This window comes from Girardinichthys multiradiatus, chromosome 19 (assembly GCF_021462225.1).
Source record: "Girardinichthys multiradiatus isolate DD_20200921_A chromosome 19, DD_fGirMul_XY1, whole genome shotgun sequence".
Classification (NCBI taxonomy): domain Eukaryota; kingdom Metazoa; phylum Chordata; class Actinopteri; order Cyprinodontiformes; family Goodeidae; genus Girardinichthys; species Girardinichthys multiradiatus.
Window position 1 is genome coordinate 8,861,850 of NC_061811.1, and position 24,614 is coordinate 8,886,463.

Below are 24,614 nucleotides of genomic sequence, written 5' to 3' on the forward strand. Positions count from 1 at the left end.
AAGCTTAAGAACACCACCCAAAATGTGAAGTAGTAAGTGGCAGCGTCATGTTGTGGTGTTTTGTTGCAGGAGGGACTGGTGTTTTTCACAAAATAGCTAGCATCACGAGGGAACAATATTATGTGGAAATATTGAAGCTGCATCTAAAGATATGAGATGTTTTTGGAGTAATGGCTCCTTTCTCTCTGAGCTGTCGCTCAGCCCACACCAATTATGAATTAAAGAAAGTAAAAAAAAACATGTCTTTATTCTGGCTTATAGGAAATACAAAAGAATTTGTCAATAATAAGTCACCTAAAACAGGAACATTTAGTCTGATTTAATGTCAGACAGTGAGAAAAAAATGGATGTGACTTTTTAAACAGAGCATGTAAATATCTGGTTCCAATGAATATATCAGTATGTTTAATTTTAATTTTAAAAACCAAGTTATGTACTTTTAAAATAAAAATGTTTAAACACGTTAGAAGACAAATGTCTTCCAAGTTGTATTTCTCACCATTGGCATTAAGAGAACTCAACAGGAAACTAAAAAAATCCAGTAAAACACAGAGAAAACTGGATTCTTTAAATGTGTATTGTTGTCGCAGCTGTATAAATTTTACTTATTTTAACACATGTATCTTTGGGTATTTAAATGAAATATATCTTTATTGATGATAGACTGCAAATTATATAAATTAGGGACAAATTAAGAATTCTATTCTATTTAAATAAACCCCAAAGGTACAGATTAAGAGATTAAAGATAAGTATTGTTGCTCTAAAAATGAGAAACCCTGGAGAATTAGCTCTTACTAATAATAAAGTTAAAGGAACTGGAAAAGCGGAGGACAAAAGAATTGTTGCGTGGAAAATCGGCCCCCCTGGGTACATCATGCATCTTAGTTTTTTCTCAACCTCACTTTGACTTTAAAGAACTAAGTCAGCATCCAGGAACTTAATTATATGAGTTTACAGATGAACTAGAGTAAAATTGTATCCAATTTCTATTTAGCACTATTTCAAATCTGTAGTTTTATTTTTGGTCCAAGTATCTTTAATAAAATCCTAATTTCAGTTTATCACCGTCTTTCCAGGAACCTGTTGTAATTTATACAAGAACAAAACAGATAATTACTGAAACAGCTGCAGGTTCTAAATGAGCATTAAGTCAGGCTACATTAATATAAAACTAACATCCCATAATACAAAGGCTTATGGCTTAGCATACCCAGTGCAGACAAACCTGTGGTTCAAGCATTAAACCATAGCATCAGTAGCTTCAAATGAGGAGGAAACCAGACAACATGCTCAAACAGAAAAGTTATTTATTTCAATATACATCCCATTTAAAACTATATAACATTATCTGTTGAATATTTTACACAGCTCTTATGGAAATGAATTGTTTTTACAAAAAAGGACAAAGCTCTGAAATAATAATAATAAAAGAATAACCCACCCTTCACTAGGCCTACAGTATGATTCTTTTTCTTTACATTAAGGTAATTACAGCTCCATGTTATCTGCATTCTTTATAAAAGAAAAATAGTGTTTCAGAATAAGCCTGCGTGTTTTTAGATGCAATGAGGATCACTGGGTGATTCTGAACATTTAAAGCCTGAGAAGATGCTTCAAGTCAGAACAGAACGGAGGAATTAAAAACGTCTCATTAGTGTTAATCGGAGGCTCATATCTGCGGTTTTATCTGACAAACGTCTCATCTGCCTGGAAGATGGTTTCTATTGCTGCGGTGGCAGCAGAGAGGAGATAACTGTCAGGCTGAGACAATATACAGTTGTGTCCAAAATAGTAGCGGTGTACTTAAAAATGAGCAAAAAAAGGTTTTATTTCCATACAGGAAGATCGATTAGGATTATTGCCCTAATCAAAACATAAAGAAAAATGTATCAAATCTGTTTTCAGTCAACAGAAAGTGAGGAACACTGAACATTTCCTGCATAAACTGAAAACTGCTCAAAGATGACATTTTTCCTGTGACTCTCTGAATGAATATAAAGCTGTATAAGCACTGTTTCTGAGAACTGCTTCACAGCTGTGCTTGCATGGAGTCGACCAACTTGTGGCACCTGTGAACCGGTACGGGGGGGTTGCAAAGATACGTCAACCAACTTCCTGTCCGACGCTCTGGAGGACGAGCAGAAAAGAGGGACAACCGGGCACTGCTACTGGAGAGCAAATTAGGTTTTCCGGGCTGGTAAAAATTGTCGTCTTAAGAGACTGACTTCTTCCTTAAACGAGATACCCGTTATACCTCCGGTTCAACAGAATTTCATGCTGATGGTATTTTGAACATATAATGATCCGACTACACAGAATCCGCACCGTGTGTTAATGTCTGATGGTTTACTTTTACTCTACTACACTTAGCAGTAAATTATTGGCTGTGGAGGAATATAATTTCTACCAGAAACTGTGACTGAACTGGTTGGTGATGTCGGGCTGCTGTTATTTTGAACACAACCGTTTACCCAGAAAAAACCGATCCGAAGTTGTTCTTAAGAAAACATCTGCAACAAAAATATCAGCGGCCTGTCTCATCAGGGTGCAGAAGCATTGCAAGTAACAATATTTCACACAAACCTTATTGAGGAAGAAAAGAAGAGTGGGCAACATCAGCCCTGCTTTCCTGTGCGGCAGGACCTGAGAGTGCTCCATCAGGGCACTGGCAAGAGACTGAGCTCCAAAAGGTCAAACGCTGACAGCAGGGAAGGAATGCATCTCTGCTGCACTTGAGCCACACAGCAAACTCAAAGCAAACTAATGATCCAGACATCCTCTCCCAAACTGATACAAAGTTAGTGTGCATCAGTTTGTTTGTTTGTTTCAATGTGTTTCAGCTTCAGCCTGCAGAATTTGTTCAGTAGCTCCAATGCTTATAGACAGAATTATTGTTATTTACACGGAGTTCTGACTTACATTCCTCCGATTGATCTGCGTTCTGTGGGAGCGCCGGGAAAGATGTGGGAAGCCCACTGAAGCAAGCAGCAAACAGAAAACTTCATTGTTCACACCTGCAGAAAGGGAAAAGTGTTCTGATTCTGTAAAGCAAACCACTGCAGAGCGTCGCTGCTGGCTTTGAACGTCTCGACTTTCAAACAGGATGCCGCTGATCACAAACATGCTGACACTTCAGCGTTCCTATAAACAGATGGGAGCTTCTTGCCTGGACTTTCTGCTGCCCCATTTTAACGGCCTTACCCTGCAGCTGTGGTCAGCAAGTACAATCATGACCTTTAAGGTCTTTCTGCAGCACTGTGGAGTGAATCTGTCCATTGCATATGTTCTTGGATCAGACTGTGTGCTTTTGGTACTGATCTGGGATCAGATGGCGGGCTTGTCGCTGTAGAAAGGCGTGACATGAAACATGTAGCAGTGGGTGCAGACCCTGACAGGCTTCACCTGGCCGTACCGAGGTAACGGAGCCGAATGAGATGAGCAGCGGGAGCAGAAGATCTGAGGTGAGAGAGGGGGATGAATTAGTGGCAGGAGCACATTATGGTCCACATTAGCTGTGGAGCTTTAGTAACAGGGAGCTCAGACCTTTCCACAGCTCCTACAGTGGTGCTTCCTGCGGATGACGGTGAAGGGAGCTTTGCAGGCAATGCAGGAGTTGCAGGCATCATCGGGTACCCAGTCTGGAGGGTCTGGAGTGAGAAGGAAGAGAAAACATGCAGCAGAACTGTCACTAGCTGAATATTTGCAGAGAGGAAGAGGAATGAGATGACAGCTATGCTCAGTGTGGGAGAGTCTGTGGATCTGCTGACCTTCGAACTGTCCCTCCCGGGCTTTGGCTGCCAGTTCTGATGATGAAATAGTCTCCTGACAGAGAGCGCAATCCTCCAGCACTGCACTGCGCAGAACAGGGACTACTGGGCACCACAGAAGAAGAAATGTTAAACTATTGCACTTGATAGTTGTTTATGAAGAAGGCTTATTCCTTGATTAAAAGGAGAAAAATAACGAAACTACAAATGACCTTTTTATGGTAGATTGAGATTTTTAACTGGACTCAGATTCTGATTTTACACGTAAAAAATACTAAATATTTGATCTTTGACCCACTCTTCCTTGTAAATTTTTTTAATTTAGCCACAATGGAAGTTTTTCCTGCATGAATGGTCTTTGACTTTGACTAGGACACCCCAATACCTTCATTTCCAATTATTTTTCTGCAATTTTAAAGCCAAGTGCGCTTCAGCCTAAGGTTATAAACTGAAGGTCGGACATCGTTCTCCAGGATTTTTTGGTCCATCAATTACAGCAAGTCATCCAGGTCCTGAAGTAGCAAAGATGTCCAACACCATCACACTACCCCCACCATGTTTGAGTTTAGGTTTGTTCTTTTTGTGAAATGCTGTTAGTTTTTCACCAGATTCTCAGTCTTCTGGGTCATGGCAACTACAGGCTTTAATCGGAGGGAACCGGTCTTTAGTTCAGTTTTTTTCTTGAAAGCGTTTTGACACCTTTCCAGGAGTCTTTGTCAATTCTGGAGGCTCGCAGTTGAGCAACCTGGGGTTTGGGAAGTGCTGTTTTTAAGCACACGGAGGTCCAACCACCTAGGAACATTCCAAGTCCGATGCAAATCAAGATGCAAACCAGAGGTAAAACGAGATGTAAAACTAAAAGCGCCTTCCAAAATATTCCATGTTCGTCTTGCCAGTCCACAGAACATTTTCTCTAAAGTCATGGTGACCTTCAAGATGTTTTTTGGTGAGAGCAGCCTTTGTTTTCTTAGTGGTCAGAAATAGTTTTGGCCCTGAAACTCTTCAATGGAGGCCATTTCTGCTGCCCAGTCTCTTTCTTATTAATATATAATGAAGCAGGACCTTAACTTTCAAGATTGATGGATGTCAGTGACTTAATTTCTTATCTGTTTCTCAATCTGAACTTCTTCAGATTGGTGCAAGATGTGTTGCTCAATAAGATCTTTCAGCCTACTTCATGTTGTTATCCAGGTAATTTATTGATTCTACAGGTCTAGCAGTTATTAGGGCTGGGAGAGGAGACCCAAGTTGCACCCAGCTTTCTAAAAAATGTGGGTAATCACAGCTAAGTGCAGTTATCTTTTCTCATGGGCCAGGTTAGTCAGCTTTTTCCCCTAATAAATGAAATCATCATTTTAAAACCGCATTTTGTATTTACCCAGGGTACCTTTGTCAGAGCTAAAGGATTTAAATGTGACAAAAAAGCAAAACTAGAAGAAATTGGTAAGATGCAAATAATTTTTTCCACAGGACTACATGTGAAATTCCCAAACTTAATAAGATGTATTAAATCCATTCCTCACCCTTTTTTTGCTTATCGTTGTCTCCTTGCTCGCACTTTGTCGCCATAACTTCAAAAAGAGTCTTGAGGATACTTCGGAGGTCACTGGCATAGTTGGTCTGCAGCTGATCAGCAACACCTGCATCACACAGAAACATGGATATAACATATTTGACCCTGAGACACGGGAACACAAGCAGCTGCAGCTGAGAGACTAATTCCTTCACCTGATATGCAAACAAAGAGACGGTGGATGAGGTCACTGCTGCTGTGAAACCGGGACCGGATCTTGTTCCTCACTGCCACCTTGGCATCCTGCAGGGCCAGCCTGGTCTCCTGCTGGTCCAGGTCATCTGAAGTCCCCGAGCTTGGAGTCAGGCTGCTGACGGGGCTGAACACAGATTCACTTTATATCGTTCTTACATTACTCAGATTTCAACAAGTACAAACTTTAGCAGCGCAAATAACCTTGACATCTGTAGCTTTAATCAGTTGCTGAAACTGAATCAAATATGATCCGATCTTTTGGTGGTTGCATTAAGTCTGAGCAGAAAGACACATTTATGTTCCAGGAACAGAGAGCCTTTCATTACCTTGGAGTGTAAGCACTGCTTGACAGACTACATGTGGTGACCGACACGCTGTCGCTGTCACTACCTGACACAGAGCTGAGGGGGGACTTCTGAAAACTAAAAACAACCCAAAAAAACAGAAATAAAGAAGAATGCAACTGATACTTGGTCAAATAAATGAAGGTATTCAAAAAATTGAAACAAAAATGAAAACAAAAAGAATACAAAGACGAAAAAAGAAAAACGCGATGTCTTATTTATGTGAAAAGCCCGATCATCTTGCTGAAACAAACCTGGAGTACCTCCTGCTGTCCTCTTTGGGGTCCACCTTTAAATTCTTATTTTCTAGCCTGTCATTCTCCATGTCTTTATCCCTCTGCCGGACTCCGATGGCTTGCGGCCTCCTGTCAGTACTCAGTTGGTGGACGCACGTGGAGGCTTCCTGGCCTCCTCTGGAGCTGCAGTCCTGAGACAGAGGCCCCCGTCCTGGAGCCACCAGGCACTTCTCACAGAGCAGCGAATCAAAGTCCTCTGCTTGAGGCTCTGCAGAGCAACGAGAGGACGGGGGAGTCTGCTGAGAAAGCTCACCTTTACTGAACCGTTGGTGGCCGCAGGGCGGTAGGTGGCAGGCGGCGGACTGGATGACAGCGCTGGAGGCTGGGGTCTTGCAGTGTTTGTCCAGACCCAAAGCCAGGCCCAGTTCCAGTCCAGCAGTCTCTGCTGTGATGCTGTCATCGTGAGCATCCTCGCAGCTCCCACAGCAGACACAAGAGTTCAGCAGACAATGAGTGGCCACTAGGGGGCCACAGGGCTCGATCTCAGTAGGAGCAGGCCGAGGTAGCAGCAGCTTGTCCACTGCCAGCTCTGTTAGGCTGGGAGAGCGAGGGTTGAAGATGACGGTGGCAGACAGCTTCATCCCTCCCATGCGGTGGGCGATGACCTCCGCCGTTTCAGACGCCGTGCCCTCTAACCCCCTGTCCCAGCCATTGCTGTAAGGTAGAGGCTCAGAGCCACGAGCAGGGGTGCAGAGGGGGCGCTTTGCCACGGGACAGGGACTGTTCAGGCTGCGTGGCTGTGGACAGGGCTGCTCCGATGTGGTCTCAAAGCTCCATCCATTGATGCCAGAACCTGGTCGGGGTCCAGGTTTCTGCTGCAGGGGAGGCGCAGATCCTTTAGAAGTAGAGATGACACAGCTGCAGGCATCTCTGGAGATGCTGCTGATGCTATCTCCTGCTGCATCAAGATCCTCCATGAAGAAAACGCGATCCTCCTCCTCCACATAAACACCTGTCCTTCCCTGGTTCCCCTGTATCCTGCGTGGAGAAGCTTCAGTGCTGGATGCACCCCTGGAGCCTGGGGGCTCTCCTCTACTGGGACGGTGGGCCGGGGACTGGCCCAGGCTGGGAGGGGACAGCAGAGTGGACATTTCGTCTCCTACTCTGTACACCATCATGTTGAGCTGCTCCAGTTCCTCCTCATCGTACTGCATGGAGCAGGCCAGCTCCGCCTCCTCTGCCTCCTCACAGAGGAGGCCCTGCTCCTGCTCCTCCTCATCACTTTGGGTTTCCACCTCCTCCCAACCTTGTTCCACCTCTGCCGACTCCTCCTCCTGATCAGGACAGGCAAACACAGGGAGCGGCTCCTCTTCACCCCCATCCTGCTCCTCGGAGATATCATTAGCGAGGCAGCTGGGAGAGGGATTCTCCTGGACCGGAGCCGGAATGCCGTTTGAGGCCAGACCCTGGCCTGTCGACAACTCTCCGTCCTGAGAGATGCACAGGTTCTTCTCCAGAGTCAGCAGCTCCTCCTCAGTCAGAGTTTGCAGGAGATCCCTGCAGAAGCAATAATAACAAACTTAGAGCACTGTGACAAAGAGACTTCAACCCTCAGATATGATCTTTTCATGTATTTACCTGATTTTCTTCAGCAAAGTGCGGAAAGGCCTGAAGAGCTCTGACATGTTCTCAGACTTCCGGTCGAGGTTAAGAGGTCCCTCAGGATACACGACCAGTCCGCTGAAAACATGAGAAACATCCTGTGAGACGAAGGTGGTACAGGGCGGAAAACACCAGCGGGAAAACGGCAACACTTACCAAACAATAGCCAGTCTGGGAATCGTAAACATCAGAGCAGGTTCGTAGTCATCGATCATGTCCTGTGTGAGGTAGCCAAGCCGGAGGGCCCTGAGGGGATGCAGTCAGGAAACAGGATCAGAACATCACCAGATTCTGACTAAATCCTGAAACTGCAGAAGTTTTTTTTTTTTACCGCCAACTCACCTTTCCACAGTTTCACAGAAGAGGACAATCACATCCTGCTGCACGTCATATTCTTTGGGACTTTTCACAGGCACCATGGCTGACACGTAGCTGAAACAAGATGGTGGAAGCTAAAAAGATTCAACATCTGACAAAAAGCTTCTTCAGTTCTTAATAAAAACAAGATGATACACACTGATCAGGTATAACATTATGACCACTGACAGGTAAACTGAATAAAAACAGCTGGTTCAGACCATCTACAGAACTGCAACTTTTGTGGGATGTTCCTAGTCTGCAGTGGTCACTGTCTATCACAAATGCTCCATGGATGAAACCGACAACAGGATCATGAGCAACTGAGGCTCACTGATGCATTTATGGAGTGAAAGCTGGCCTCTGTGGTCCGATCACACAGACAAGCTACTGCAGATCAAACTAAGGAAGAAGTTAATGCTGGTTCTGATGGAAAGCTGGCAGAACATGAGGTGCAATAAAGGTTATTGAGGGCACATAGCTGCAGACAAGTCAGAGTGCACATGCTGACCCCTATTCGCCGCATTGGATATGCGAGTGTCAGAAGTAAAGAAACAATGTGTCCTGGTCAGATGAATCTGTTTTACATTACATGAATAGCTGGGTGTGTGTGTGTTCCTTACCTGGTGAACAGGTAGTATCAGGATAAACATGGGAAGAAGGCACGTCTGCGGAGGCAGAATAATGATTTTGACAATGCTTGGGTCTTGCCACCCATTAGGACGTTACTCTAACACCCACCTAATTGCTAAACAGACTAAACTTTCTATTTAGCACTTTTCTAGTCATACTGACCAACAAAAGCACTTCTGCACCAAAGCTCTCACAAACTCATCTTCTCACACAACCAGTTATCCACTGACACAGATTTACCGGAGGTAAAGACCCATGCACAAAGCCACATAAACATGTGGCCAGGGGAAGCTCAAACAGAACTGCCTATTACCAGATGACAAATGTTCCCTGAGCCACAGCAGCCCTTACCTAAGCATTTTTGCAGAAAATGGAGACCATTTCAAGAAAACAGTATTTCCTGAGCAGTGTTAACTTTGCCTCCAAATTCCCTAGATCTCAATCCAATCAAGCATCTGCGCGAATTTGTGATTGTCCACCTCACAAACTCCAGGACTTAAAGAATCTGCTGCTATCACCTCTGTGCCAGATAACCCATCACACCTTCAGGGATCTAGTTTTGTCTATGCTTTGACAGGTTAGGGCTGTTTAGGCAGCAAAATGGTGGTGGTCATAATGTTATGCCTAATTTGTGGGTGTTATGTAGATCCAATAATGCAGCTGTAAATAATTTCTGACTAACAGCTCATTTCTCATAATTAATAGAAGAGAACAAGAATAATCCTAGGTTTCTCTTTAGTACAGTTGCTAAACTTACACAGAGTCATAGCTCTGTTGAACCATCCATTCCCTTAGCTCTTAGCAGTCATGACTTTATGGGATTCTTCTTAAATAAAATTGATTCTATAAAAAGAAAATCTTTGACATAATCCCGAAGATGATTACTTCATCCTCAGCAAGTGAGACAACATTGGAAATAACTGTAGAACCTGATTTGTGTTTGGACTGTTTTGATCCCGTGGAGCTTCCTGAGTTATCAGAAATATTAGCTTCATTTAAACCTTCAACTTGTATGTTAGACCCAATCCCAACCAAATTATTTAAGGAAGTGTTCCCTCTGATTACCAGCCCCATTTTAGATATGATTCATTTATCCTTAGTAAATGGATATGTACAACAGGCTTTTAAGGTAGCTGTAATTAAACCTTTGCTTAAAAAACCTTCGCTTGATCGAGATGACTTGAAAAATTACAGACCTATATCCAATCTTCCATTCTTATCTAAAATTCTTGAGAAAATAGTTGCTAATCAAATGTGTGAACATTTACACAGCAATGACCTGTTTGAAGAGTTTCAGTCAGGTTTCAGAACTCATCATAGCACTGAAACAGCTCTGCTGAAAGTCACTAATTATATTCTTATGGCCTCAGATAATGGACTTGTGTCTGTTCTGGTTCTGTTAGATCTCAGTGCTGCATTTGATCCAGTCGATCACAATATTCTCTTAGAAAGGCTGGAATATGCTGTAGGGATCAGGGGAACAGCTCTAGGTTGGTTTAAATCTTATCTGTCTGACAGATTCCAGTTTGTTCATGTAAATGATAAATCATCTTTAAACTCCAGGGTTAATTGTGGAGTACCACAGGGTTCAGTACTTGGGCCAATTCTCTTTACTATATACATGTCCTTCTCAAAATATTAACATATTGTGATAAAGTTAATTATTTTCCATAATGTCATGATGAAAATTTAACATTCATATATTTTAGATTCATTGCACACTAACTGAAATATTTCAGGTCTTTTATTGTCTTAATACGGATGATTTTGGCATACAGCTCATGAAAACCCAAAATTCCTATCTCACAAAATTAGCATATTTCATCCGACCAATAAAAGAAAAGTGTTTTTAATACAAAAAACGTCAACCTTCAAATAATCATGTACAGTTATGCACTCAATACTTGGTCGGGAATCCTTTGGCAGAAATGACTGCTTCAATGCGGCGTGGCATGGAGGCAATCAGCCTGTGGCACTGCTGAGGTCTTATGGAGGCCCAGGATGCTTCGATAGCGGCCTTTAGCTCATCCAGAGTGTTGGGTCTTGAGTCTCTCAACGTTCTCTTCACAATATCCCACAGATTCTCTATGGGGTTCAGGTCAGGAGAGTTGGCAGGCCAATTGAGCACAGTGATACCATGGTCAGTAAACCATTTACCAGTGGTTTTGGCACTGTGAGCAGGTGCCAGGTCGTGCTGAAAAATGAAATCTTCATCTCCATAAAGCTTTTCAGCAGATGGAAGCATGAAGTGCTCCAAAATCTCCTGATAGCTAGCTGCATTGACCCTGCCCTTGATAAAACACAGTGGACCAACACCAGCAGCTGACACGGCACCCCAGACCATCACTGACTGTGGGTACTTGACACTGGACTTCTGGCATTTTGGCATTTCCTTCTCCCCAGTCTTCCTCCAGACTCTGGCACCTTGATTACCGAATGACATGCAGAATTTGCTTTCATCTGAAAAAAGTACTTTGGACCACTGAGCAACAGTCCAGTGCTGCTTCTCTGTAGCCCAGGTCAGGCGCTTCTGCCGCTGTTTCTGGTTCAAAAGTGGCTTGACCTGGGGAATGCGGCACCTGTAGCCCATTTCCTGCACACGCCTGTGCACGGTGGCTCTGGATGTTTCTACTCCAGACTCAGTCCACTGCTTCCGCAGGTCCCCCAAGGTCTGGAATCGGCCCTTCTCCACAATCTTCCTCAGGGTCCGGTCACCTCTTCTCGTTGTGCAGCGTTTTCTGCCACACTTTTTCCTTCCCACAGACTTCCCACTGAGGTGCCTTAATACAGCACTCTGGGAACAGCCTATTCGTTCAGAAATGTCTTTCTGTGTCTTACCCTCTTGCTTGAGGGTGTCCATAGTGGCCTTCTGGACAGCAGTCAGGTCGGCAGTCTTACCCATGATTGGGGTTTTGAGTGATGAACCAGGCTGGGAGTTTTAAAGGCCTCAGGAATCTTTTGCAGGTGTTTAGAGTTAACTCGTTGATTCAGATGATTAGGTTCATAGCTCGTTTAGAGACCCTTTTAATGATATGCTAATTTTGTGAGATAGGAATTTTGGGTTTTCATGAGCTGTATGCCAAAATCATCCGTATTAAGACAATAAAAGACCTGAAATATTTCAGTTAGTGTGCAATGAATCTAAAATATATGAATGTTAATTTTTCATCATGACATTATGGAAAATAATGAACTTTATCACAATATGCTAATATTTTGAGAAGGACCTGTATATGCTTCTGTAAGATAGTGACATAAATATTCCAACAGATGGTGCTGTTGTTCTGTGGGTGTTCTTTGGAAATGCAGCAGTTCTGGGATGTTTGTCCTAGTAGGGACAGCGTAGCTCTGAGGTTTTGCCGCGAAAGCTACCATATCCTACAGAGTTTGCTTTTACTGCCTGTAAGGCACCCTCCATTTCTTCTACCTGTATGACCCCTTTGTGTCTCTGCTCTGTTCTCTCAAACCCCCAGTTGGTCATGGCAGATGGCCGCGAACACTGAGCCTGGTTCTGGTTCTGCTGGAGGTTTCTTCCTGTTAAAAGGGAGTTTTTCCTCTCCACTGTCGCTACATGCATGCTCAGTATGAGGGATTGCTGTAAAGTTAACACCAGTGACTGTCCACTGTCTCTACTTGCTCATCAAGGAGGAGTGAATGCTGCAAGTCACTGACTGGATGAAATCTGCTGAGTTTCCTTAGATAGAAAAACTTTTTATCCAATTTGAATAAATAACTGAATCTGACTGAACTGTTCAATGATTAGGATTAATTGGAATGTATGTACCTGACTTTGTGAAGTGCCTTGAGATGACATGTGTTGTGAATTGGCGCTATATAAATAAACTGAATTGAACTTCTAGTTCACCTGAGCTCAAACTCAGCGAAAAGGCTGTCAAAATGTCGTAATGCGTCCTTCATGCGGTCTGTGTACAGGTTGAGGTCTCGCAGGGCCTGGTCTCTGGTGATGCTGCGCACCTCTTCCAGGCTGCGGGTCAGGTCTTTAGCCAGGGGTCTCATGGCGATGCTCTCTATCTCCCTGTTCATGATGATGGAGCCTGCAGCCAAACACTGGACAGGAACCAATTTACAGCCATGATGAATTTCAGCTCTAACTGATCATGAATAAAAGTGGAATACTGGATTTCCTCAAGTTGTTTTCTTCCCGACTGAAGCAGAAGGTAATAACCTACCTCAGCTCCGAACCACAGCTGCCCCGCCAGGTTGTCATGGCGAATTTCCTCAGGGAACTTGACACAGAAGTCTCTGTTGGCCCGGTCGTTGGGAATACATTCATCCATGATCTGACTGATGATGTTCAACACATTGTCCTGCAGAGAAGCACAGAATAGCAAGCTGAGGAGCATTCTTTCACCCACTAGCTAAACTAACTGATTGTTCTAAAGGCATGACTAAATACTGTTAGCATTTTGAACAATCAGTTACTCTAGCTTAATTCGAAAATAAATTTAAACAACTAAACCAATAAATGAGATCATTGTGTTTCTGGCAGTTATAATCAACAAAAGCTCAAGGCAGGAATCCAGCAGCGTTCATCACAACATGAACAAATCAGAAGCTGACTTGCTGCAGGCATGTTTCACAGCCATAACAACAACGTCCAACGAACCTTTAACAGCAGTGCAGCTGGAATCATGTCATATTCAGAACCATGTCTCTGTTTGGCCCAAAGAGAACAACGAAAAAGCTTTAGAAAGGAGAGTTGAACCACAGATTCTTTCGTGGCTGGGTGCTGCACATGTGGCTTGGTTTAGGAGCCCTGGCCTGAAACTCTAGACCCAGAACACAACAGACCCCTTTCCCCTCTGCTGGGCTCCAGGGATGGTGAGGCTGAAAGAAAACCTTCATATTTGATCAAATATGGGCCTCTATTATTTTCCAGTCCACAGAAAACTCAAGAGATCTGAAATAGTAGAAAAAACAAACAAAAAAGCTTATTGGACAGAAAATTAACAGTCACTGTCCACTGAAACAATTTAAAACTAGGACTTCACAATGTTAGGAAAATATGCTATTATTACTGAATGCTGCGACTGAGATTTCTATAACAATTAACCTACAATTCCTTCACCCTTCTCTTTCTTTTCCATCATCATGACATCTAAATCGCTCCTTGAGTTTCAGGATCACAGCCACTAAAATCTAGTTTTAGTAAAGGTAGAGAAAGTCCATGGCTAAGTACGCTAGTGACATACAGAGCAAACACAAACACATTAAGCTGCTTTCACCAAAACCCTTGCCTTTGCTGGACTCTTAGATTAAGCCAAAACATGTTGACAAAAGCTGCAAAGACTACATGACGGCTTGCCGTAAATACAGTGAAATTGTGATAACTATAAATTTGAAACAGATTGCGCAGACCTCATCTTTCATCCAACATATTAAGGTCCGAAGTCTTATTTTAAAAAGATGTTTTGTCTCACTGTCTGGAAATAAGTGTTAGTTTTTTCTTTGAATTATCTTATTTTGTTGACTTCCATTAATGTGTTAGAATCTGAAAATGAGCTTTTCTTTTCGCCTTGAATTTGAAATCGCAAACTACTGCAACAAGATCTGGACCACAGTAAGGTGTTTTTCTCCTTCTGCTTAAGTGGTTTTCTGGTGCTAGTGAAACTGATGTGTCAAAGGTGGTTCCAAAAAAATTCTCCCTATATTTTATTATTAGAAAATATATGTAATATTTCATCAATTGCAAAATGTAGGTGGAATGCATAAACGGCTGATTCAGTTGGATTGCTCATTCACCAGTAATCAAATAAAACATTGACTAAAGCCAACCAAGGTGATAGCTCGGCAGAGTGAAGGAAACAGAACAGTCGGGGATCAGGTGATGACCTTATTAAGTGTGTGTCCCCCTGAGCCCTGCTGGTGGGGGGAGAGGAGGCTCAGGCACAACAAGCCACATGGAAAACCTCCCTCATAGCCTCCACGTCTCTCCATATCCTGCAGTATGGCTGCTAGGACTCCCGCTTGGCATCATCTGTAAAAAACACCCCCGTGGTGAACACTTCCAGGTTACCATGATTCAAATCTGAAGGTCCCTCCACATGATGCTGAAATTCAGGTTTGGCCTAACAGATAAACTAGGTCTAATCACAGAATAAAATCTGTGGCTATGAAAGCATCCTTTATAAAAAGCTGTTTCCTCTGTACTAACAGCCCACATGACACTGAGATCAGAGCTGTCCAAGATAAGATTCAACCGACGCTCCCAGACTGATCCAACTCATCTCATCAGTAGAAGTGCTTCATACAGAAATTCAGCCAATCAGCTTTCAGTTAATCATTCATATCAGCCATCATGCGATGGGATGAGTAGGAAGGACACTGACTGTACTCATCTCTGAAACCAAGCCAAACTCTCAGCAGGTGATTATGTGAATGAAAAAAAGTTTAAAATGGCTCAGAATGAAACAAGCTGAGGGTTAATTTATCTCCACGCCAGCTTTGCCCCAGTTAAAGCCTATTTTTATGCCTAGCTCAGGAAAGCAGAAGAACACGAGGAAGACTGTTTGTTGCCTACACTAACCTGACAGGACCGGAACTGGTTGACCAGCAGAGTGCATCTCTGAGGGTCCTTCCTGCCGTCCAGGCTGTCCAGCTCAGTGGCCACCTGGTTAAGCTCTTCGTCAGCGTAGTAGAACTGGGCCAGGAGCTGCGGGTCCGTCCTCTGTTCAGAGACAAGGAAACAAGGTCATGTTCAATACCAGGACAACCGTTTACAATACAACACAAACAAATTCTTGACTCTGACTGCTTTTTAAGACTAATTTGACCATAGTGTCCATGCTCTAGGTTAATTCCCTACATGTAGCAGTGGAAAACCAGATATTTACATACACTGTGTAAAAAGAAAAAAATATCTTTTTCTCCACCAACAGATGTTAAATCAGACATTTTTCTTGTTTTACATCAGTTAGCATCACCAAATAGCTTTTGATTTGCTAAATGCTGGACTGATAAAGAGTTTTTATTTTTAACTTTCTTCAAACTTCCGAACTTTACATACACTATGTCTTTAAGGAATATAGAAAAGCCCAGATGATGATGTCATGATATTCACAACATTTGAGTGAAATGGGGGAAAGTGTATGTATTTTAAGGCAAAACGACAACATACTGCTTAAATGTGTGAAATCATGTACAAATCAAAACAATTCAACCAACTATCAGGAAGAGAATGATGGACCTCCACAAGTCAGATTCATCCTTGAGTAAAATTTCCAGATTCATGAAGGTGCCACCTTCAAACAATTATTGTATAAAACACCAGGGGAATGTCCAGCAGACCTCGTGAAGATGCTGGCTGAAGCTGGTAAGAGTGTCATTATCCAATATGGGCTGGAAGGCAGCTCGGTGAGGAAGAGGCAATTACTCCAAAAGTAGCATACAAAGCTAGATCACAGTTTGCAAATGCACTCAAGAACAAAAACATTGTGCTGGGGTCAGATTCAAAATGTAAGTGTTTGCCAATTATATCCTTTGTTACGTTCTAAGGAAAGGAAAGGAGAAGCTTGGAAGCCTCACCTTGCAGTACGGGGGTGACAACATCATGTTATGTGTGTGTTTTGCTGCAGGAGGGACTGGTGCACTTCACAAAATAGATGGAATCATGAGTAAAGAACATTATGTGGAAATATTAAAGTAACATCTCAAGACATCAGTGAGGAAGTTAAAACCTGGGCATAAATGGACCTTCCAAACAGACAATGACCTTAATTTTACCACTAAATTAGTTACAACAATTTCACGTGGCCAACCACTTCGGCCAGAGTTGCAGTACTTCCCCATCACAGGTGACTGTGGGATATCTAGTGGCGACTGGACTGGACTTATGGCAGAGGTAGCATCACGAAACCACAGTGGAAGTCACTGAGATCCTGAGAGCGACCAATTCTTTCAAAGATGTTAGTAGAAGCAGTCTGCATGCCTGCGTGCTGAATACACCTGGTCAAGTGTTCAGAACACCTGAAGTCAATGATTTGGACAGGCCATCAAATACTTTGGTAGTAAAGAATAGATCAGCACCTGAAGCATCTTCTTAATGTGAAATCTATATGTTTTAACAACTTTATACTGAATATTTCATTACCCAGTACATGTAGTAAATGGAGATTCTACATCTTCTGTTTTGGTGGAAACCAGGGATAGAAAAGTTGGACAAGCAGTCAGCGCAATCAGCCTCAAATATGCAGGTACTGCAGTTTGTTCTAACATGTGGCTGATCTGTAGAGACCTACATAAAATCAGGTAAGTGGGCCATTGTATAGGCCATCTTCCGTAACAGACTGCTGGAGAACTCATTTTCAACAAGTATGTGAGAGGATTTAGGAGAAAAAATTACATTAATCCTAACAGGAGGAGTTAGAGTTAATATGGTGTAAATGCTTTCCAGAAGAGTTTGGATGTCTGGTCCTACAAGAGGAACGGTGTCTTTATCTCTCACCCAAAATGACACAGTGTGGAAAATCAATGAACACACGCTTAGGGGAAAAACGTTTATCACTAAAAACTGATATGAAGTTCATCGGACAGTCAAGACACCAAAAATACCTCATGGAGCGATTAATGCGCAGGCATCCTTGAAAGGGTTCACTTCAACGAAAAGGATGATAATGCTCTGAAAAGGGGACAAACATGCCAAAAGGCATCATCACAAACCACACAGTCCCAGTAATGACCTGGAAGCTTTAAAGGACCATCTGACTGGGAACAGTGAGCAATGGAGAGCTGCACCAGTAAACAGTCTCATCTCACTCACATACCGTTAGAGGCGGTTTCCCTCGAGCGTGCTGGTGCTTTCCTGAAACCTGTCAGGTCTTTTTCCCTGAAGTTTGCAGTGTTTGCTGTAGCGCGACACCCCGCCTCCCCACCCCACCCTGACGCTTGCTTTTCTCAGTGAATATGATACACGCTGCACTTCCCTCCCTGCCTCTCATCAATAATGAAACAAACAGAAAAGAGAAAACACGAAGATTCATCCAACAGCAGCAACATTGTGAGGATGAAACAACGATCATCATGCACCTTCAAAAAGGTTATGACTTAGAGCCTATATACCTTACACTAGATATACTGAATCCTATTTTTATATAGTTGATTTCACTTTGGAGTGCGGTGTAACCAGAGAAAAATAATTGGCACCTCTAGAGGCAACTCACGCAGGCAGATCCGAGATGTTACAGAACCCAATTTCTTTTCCTGCTCTAAGACCCTCAGTGGGTTTGATTCCAGGCACGGCTACTGTACAAAAAAAAACTAACCTCAGCTTATTTCCCGGCTCAGCACTCAAACTGATGTCGTTTCACTGGCCAGCCTCAATCTCACGGAGCAAATCATTAAAACACTATTACATTCTGCTCATGGTTGAATGTTGGGGTTGTGTTTAGTAAGCTACGCTTGAAGTGGGGAGCAGGGAAAGAGTGCAAAGGGGAATCTCAATCTGTATTAACAGGGTGTTTGGGACTTTCTCCAAGGTCAGCTGCTTTCACTGGCCACTTTATTAGGTACACCTGGCTAATACTGAGCTGGCTTGCCCTTTTACCCTCAGAACGTTTTACATCTTTGAGGCAGAAATTCAATAAAAAGTGGAAAAAATTCCTCTCAGATTTTGGTCCACATTGACATAAACGCATCAGACAGTTGTTCTACATTTGTCCATGATGAGGTCCTCCCAAAGGTGCTTTGTTGGTTTGAGATCTGGTGACTTTAGAGGAAACTGGAGTAACTCACTCTCATGTTCAAGAAACTAGTTTGAGATCATCTGACGTTTGTGCCAAAGAGCTCAAAGTAGCCATCAGAAGGTGGGTACACTGTGGTCAAAGAGGGATGGACATGGTCTACAACAATATTTCAGAATCAGAATCAGCTTTATTGCCAAGTTCGTACATACAAACAAGACCTGTATAAGTTCTGGATGGAGGGAAGGTCAGCTCTGATTATTCTCTCTGCAGTCCTGATTATTCGTTGCAGTCTGGACCTGTCCTGTTTTGTGGATGAGCCAAACCACACTGAAATGGATGAAGACAGGACAGACTGAATGATGGCAGTGTAGAAGATGACCAGCAGCTCCTGTGGAAGGTTAAAGTTCTTGAGTTGCCTCAGGAAGTCTCTGCTGGGCCTTCTTTCAAACAGTTTCTATGTGTGAAGACCATCTCAGGTCCTCAGAGATGGTGATTCCTAAGAACCTGAAGTGGTCCACGGCCGATACAGTGTTGTTGAGGATGGTGAGGGGGGTGTATGGAGGTGGTGTTCTCCGAAAGTCCACCACCATTTCCACAGTCTTGAGTGGGTTGAGTTCAAGGTAGTTCTGACTGCACCAGTGTACCAGCCGATCCACCTGCTGTCTGTATGCAGACTCATCACCGTCCTGGATCAGTCCAATGACAGTGGTGTCATCTGCAAACTTAAGGAGTTTCACGGACGAGTCCGCTGAGGTGCAGTCATTTGTGTACAGTAAGAAGAGGAGTGGGGATAGAACACATCCCTGGGGGGCACCAGTACTTATTGATCTGGTTCGGGAGAAGATGCTCCCCAGTCTCACCTGCTGCTGTCGGTCCGTCAGGAAGCTGTTGATCCACTGACAGGTGGAGGCTGGGACGTTGAGCTGGGTGAGCTTCTGGTGGAGGATGTCTGGTATGATGGTGTTGAAGGCCGAGCTGAAGTCTACAAACAGGATCCTGGCGTACGTCCCTGGACGGTCGAGGTGTTGCAGGATGAAGTGTAGACCTAAGTTAACAGCATCATCTGCCGACCTGTTTGCTCGGTAAGCAAATTGCAGGGGGTCCAGCAGGGGGCCTGTGATGTCTTTCAGGTGCTTCAACACCAGCCGCTCAAAGGATTTCATGACCACAGAGGTCAGGGCTACAGGTCTATAGTCATTTAATCCTAGGATGGTGGGTTGGCTGTGGCATTGAAATGATGCCCAGTTGGTACAAGGGCATCCAAAGCATATCAGGAAAGTACCTGGCTATTATAACACCTCCATCAGCCTGAATCGTTGATTCAAGGCAGGATGGATCCACGTTTTTATGTCATTTACACAAAATTCTGACTCCAACATGTCGAGGCTGGCCTGTGCAAACTAAAGCTTCAGTTTCCAGATATTAGCTGACAGGAGTGGCTCATCTGCTTCAAGGATTTAAAAAATTGTTATCAACGTAAGCTAATGTTGCCTTTTTAATCATCGTAACCATAATGTCATAACATCTGACATTAATAAGAAGCCTTTATGCACCACATTGCTGTCATGTGACTGGCTGAGTTGCCATCTGTGTTAACGAGCAACTGAATAACTAATAAAGTGTCCTGTAAGTATATTTTCTCAATCAATAGTGAAAGCTATATTTAACATTTACAATAAGTCCCATGTGTTTTTGTGATTGAGCGAATGGGAAGGGCTAAGGGATCCTAATGGTCCTGTAAGAAACCCAACTTACCACAACATGAGGTCTTTTATATTTACATGCAAACCTAACCTCTGAGCACCATTAAACACAGAGACATAAACCAGAGAAGAAGCAGATTTGACTGGACATCTCCACAACAATGAGTAGGTGTACGGTACTGAATAAATGCCATGATGACTAAACAGGAAACAGATAGTGGGAGACAGTGAAAAACCTTCCTTCCAGTCCAGAAACAACCCACAGACTGATGGCATGTTGAAAGCATAAAGGCGGACACTGAATGAGGAAGAGGAGTTGGAGACAGTTGTTATCCTGTCCTCCTGCACTTCTCCTTGCATTAGAGGAAACATTCCGGCAGCACTGAATCATAGTGGGGGAGTCAAAGACAGGCAATGTTTGTTGCAGAAAGATCTGGTTTAAAATAGACAGTAAAGTCCGAGCTGTATATTTTATGTACGTTGAATGATGGTTCATCGTGGATTTGAAAGGAAATATGGAAGAACTGAGTTTTTCCCCCAAACAACATGTTTTTCACCCCTACTTCTACGGGCCATGTGATCGACCTGAAGCCTGTTGCACCAGCTGTTCAAACTTGGCCTAGTTAAAGCTGGAGCCAAGAAGAAACGCATAAACAAATACTGGGGTGGAGGTCCCTCACTACTACAGGAGTATCTGCACCAAGTAAATGATAAAAGGGCTTTTCAAATCTACTGCCAGGCTCAACATCAAGCTGATAAAAAAGACTAAATTGAAGCATTAAAAAGAAAGTCATGTTAATCTCAACTGCTCAGGCTCCATAAACAGCTTTATTTGCAGTCCATCTTGATTAGTTTTGACTGAACAGCACAACAGATGCAAGACAGAAACCAATTACAACTCAGCTGGATTTCCAGGGTAAAGAGGGCAGGCCTTTAAAAGTAATAGTAAGGTTCTGAGTCGGATATTCAGATTCATGGCCTCCACTGATTACGTTCACATTATTACAGTCATGACGGGGTCAGATAAAGCTCTGAAAACTGGCCAGCTCTGTGTTAAAATAGGAATCTGAAGGTAACGCTGCCGACATTTTACAAATGGTTTCTGTAAGGCATGTTTTTCATTAATGAGTGGAAAAAGATCCCTCTTATGACTGTACTAAAGTTTCCTGAATCCTGGACTATCAAGGTGTGTCATTGTCACCACCAATGACAGCTCTAGCTCACATAAGAGGTGAAATGATTCAGCAGATTCAGCTCGTGTCCGCTGTGGCGTACCAGTCCCCTGTCACAGAGACGCTGTCGGTTATCCTGGGTGACCTCTCTCTCAATCTCCCTCCACTGCGGTAACAAACCCTTCAATTCAGAAGGCTAAGATCCCACAAGTTCATCCACAGTGACAATTACAGTTGAGCCCCCTCAATAACAGAAACTCACTATGACTCAGTAAAACATTTTGAGCCTTTTTGTTTCAACTCAAGTCCAGATCAAGAGATGCGAGCAGGATTCTTATTAAAATCAGTGACTGAAAGTCTCTCACTGCTGTGAGATCAAGGTTTTCCTCATATTGACCAGCTCTGCGCCTGAGCTGCTGATTCTGGACTTCATTTCTATTCAGACAGCACAGACGATGACGGCTGTCAGCCTAATGCTTCCTGAGCGTCCACTGCAGCGAAGCATGCATACTGAGCCCACTTAAGGGACTTATGAGAAACCTTGGCTTTGCCCTCCATAGTCTATTCCAGGCTCAATTTGCTGCTTTCTGGCTGCCTTCCAGGGATCTGAGGGAAATATTGTATAGGGAAACCAGTTATCTCTGCTTTCATTCAGTCCACTGGCAGAATGGCTAAAAACAAAAAACCAGGTGCAGTTGGTTAGTTTTTCCCCCCAGTTTTTTAAAACAGAAATTAGACGATTGTTTTCGGTTAGAAACTAAATTTCCTTCATCATTTATATTCAGTTTCAGAGATTGCAGGCGTTTGCTGAAGCAGTTGAGTCATTCCTTTCATGTTCTGCCTCCATCAGGGTTTTACCTCCTACAGCAGAGCTATTGTTGGCGATTTTTCAACCAGAAACTCTGTACTAAAACTATTCAGGTCTAGATGTTTGTTTTTTATTTGAATGAGCTTCTATGGAAAGCTTTGACTTTTTAGAAGAGGTCCTTGATCACTACTGCAACCACTAACTTTGTTTTCCACAGAAGACACAGTTGATCTCTATGATTTTGTGTTTAGTTGTGTGTCCTTTCTGGATGGAGTCCTTGATGGGGACTTTGCTGCCATTAACTGTTTACACTGCTGTTCTCCTAGCTTAGTGCTTTAATATGTAGCTGTCCTTTTCCTGAATGAAGTCAGTGAAAGAAATATGGTGCTCATTAACTCTGTATATTAATAATTTTTTATTCCCATAAAAATGTATTTCTGCCTCAGTACCTCTGGGTTTGACTGTGGCTCTTTCTTAGATGAAGCCACTGATGGAAGTACAGTTACTTTGCAGTTCTCATGTTTTGTTGCCTCACAACCTGGAATGAAAATTGATTGCTCCCGGTCCCTGCTGCTGAAAAACATCTCCACAGCATGATGGTGCCACCACCATGTTCCACTGTGGGGACTGTGTTCTTGGGGTGATGAGATGTATTGGGTTTGTGTCAGACATAGAGGTTTCCTTGATGGCTGAAAAGTTCAATTTTAGTCTGATCTGAAGAGAGTACCTTCCTCTATACATTTGGGGAGTCGCCCACATGCCTTTAGGCAAACTAAAAACCTTCCTTCTTATTTTTAACACTAAAAAATGGCTTTTCTTCTGGCCACTCTTTCATAAAGCCCAGCTCTATGGACTGTATGGCCTATTGTTGTCCTATGGACAGAAACTCACAGCTGTGGAACTCTGCAACTTCTTCAAGGTTACCATTGGTCTCTGTGCTGCCTCTCTAAGTGATGCCCTTCTTGCCTGGTTCTTTGAATTCTGGTGGGCAGCCCTCTCTTGGCAGGTTTGTTGTGGTACCACGTGCTTTTTGAAGATGAGGGATTTGATGGTGCTCCGGGGGAACATTAAAGATTTGGATATTATTTATAACCCCACCCTGACTTGTACTTCTCAACAACTTTGTCCCTGACTTGCTTGGAGAGCTCCTTGGTCTTCATGCTGTGATACATCTTGCTTAGTGGTGTTGCAGCCTCTGTGCCTTTCAGAAAAAGTGATTATACTGACAGATTATCTGACACTTAGATTGCACACAGGTAGACTACATTTCACTAATAATTGGACTTTTGAAGGGAAATTGGTTGGACCAGATCTTCTTTCCCTTCACCAATTTTTGTGCAGATCCATCGTGTAAAATAAGATCAAAAAACATTTGCCAAAATAGATTAGAAGCCAAGGGGTAAATACTGTTACTTTCTGTATTTCTACCAAAACTATGTGTACTCTCTTTGTTTTTGGTACCTGTAGAAAGTACTCCTAGCACAATGCAATCAGCTGGGCTTCCTTAAGCAGAAAACGTTTTAATAATTGGCATCAAATGAGCAGCTGAATCTAAATTATAACTTGGACAGATTGAATCAGACCACAAGTATTGGACCTGAACTCTTTGTCTAGAAAGTGCCCTGAGAGGACATTTGTTGTAAACTTGTGTTCTATAAATACACTGCATTAATTTTGAAATGAAAGCAGAGACTGCAGACTTGATTTAACTCATTGACTTAATATACTCAGTGTGGTCGGCCCATCTGGACTGATGGTATAATCTGTGTGCTTGTCTCATCTCTGAGAGCTGACCTAATCTGCCATTTGGACTACAGCGCTGAGGCAATCATGTGTTTGCCTCATCGTATTGCACACAGAGGTAAAATAAGGGTCCACACAGGATTTAGGTGGATGGAAGGCTTGTCCGGGACCTCCTGGTGGTTGTGAGGACAACCTCTTTCCAACAACTACAGGGACAGTCTTATACAAAACATAATCTGGAAAAGCACAGTTTTAATCTAAAAAACAAACAGCTTGCCACCTTTTATATAATCACTCAAAGTATGAACAAAAAGATGATAAAGTATGACTAAGATCAGGGAAATGATTGAATTGAAACCCAAGTTAAGGATCTGAATGATTCATAGAGAAGTTATTTCTGTCCACAGTGTTCACAGTCATGAAAAGTGACTGAGAGTGGGCACCGTCCAGGCTGTCCAAACTCACACACACCGACAGCCAAGATGAACACTGTAATGTGTGTGACTGCTTTCTTTAGGGACTGGCTGCAGGCTCGTTGGTGTGTTTGGACCTTTTAACTTCACAAGGATCCACACTTCTTCAAAACAAGTTGTTCCCAGAATAAAGCTTAAATTTAGCAAACATCTGGCATTCTTTGGGTTGGTCAGATTCTTGGTATATTTCCTCTTGACTGAAGTCTTCATCGGATGTTTATCCTTTTACTAAAATAAAAACACAA

At 43.0% G+C, this 24,614-nt stretch overlaps 1 protein-coding gene across 4 annotated transcripts in view; it reads right to left on the reverse strand.

Moving 5' to 3' along the window:
• Window positions 1–1,292: 1,292 nt before the first annotated feature.
• Window positions 1,293–24,614, reverse strand: part of zfyve28 (zinc finger, FYVE domain containing 28) — a 30,143-nt gene continuing 6,821 nt past the window's right edge. The window contains exons 2-14 of one of the 4 annotated variants that reach the window (XM_047344773.1): window positions 15,317–15,457; window positions 12,960–13,097; window positions 12,635–12,837; window positions 8,122–8,211; window positions 7,936–8,025; window positions 7,756–7,857; window positions 6,136–7,674; window positions 5,864–5,959; window positions 5,498–5,661; window positions 5,293–5,409; window positions 3,770–3,871; window positions 3,546–3,649; window positions 1,293–3,458 (exon numbers count right to left, since the gene is read on the reverse strand). In XM_047344773.1, the coding sequence (XP_047200729.1) occupies window positions 3,327–3,458; window positions 3,546–3,649; window positions 3,770–3,871; window positions 5,293–5,409; window positions 5,498–5,661; window positions 5,864–5,959; window positions 6,136–7,674; window positions 7,756–7,857; window positions 7,936–8,025; window positions 8,122–8,211; window positions 12,635–12,837; window positions 12,960–13,097; window positions 15,317–15,457 (3,018 nt within the window). In that variant the 3' untranslated portion in view covers window positions 1,293–3,326. Of the gene's footprint in view, window positions 3,459–3,545; window positions 3,650–3,769; window positions 3,875–5,292; window positions 5,410–5,497; window positions 5,662–5,863; window positions 5,960–6,135; window positions 7,675–7,755; window positions 7,858–7,935; window positions 8,026–8,121; window positions 8,212–12,634; window positions 12,838–12,959; window positions 13,098–13,396; window positions 13,513–15,316; window positions 15,458–24,614 lie in introns of those variants that run through there. The other 3 variants (XM_047344772.1, XM_047344776.1, XM_047344774.1) reach the window with 3 other exon arrangements.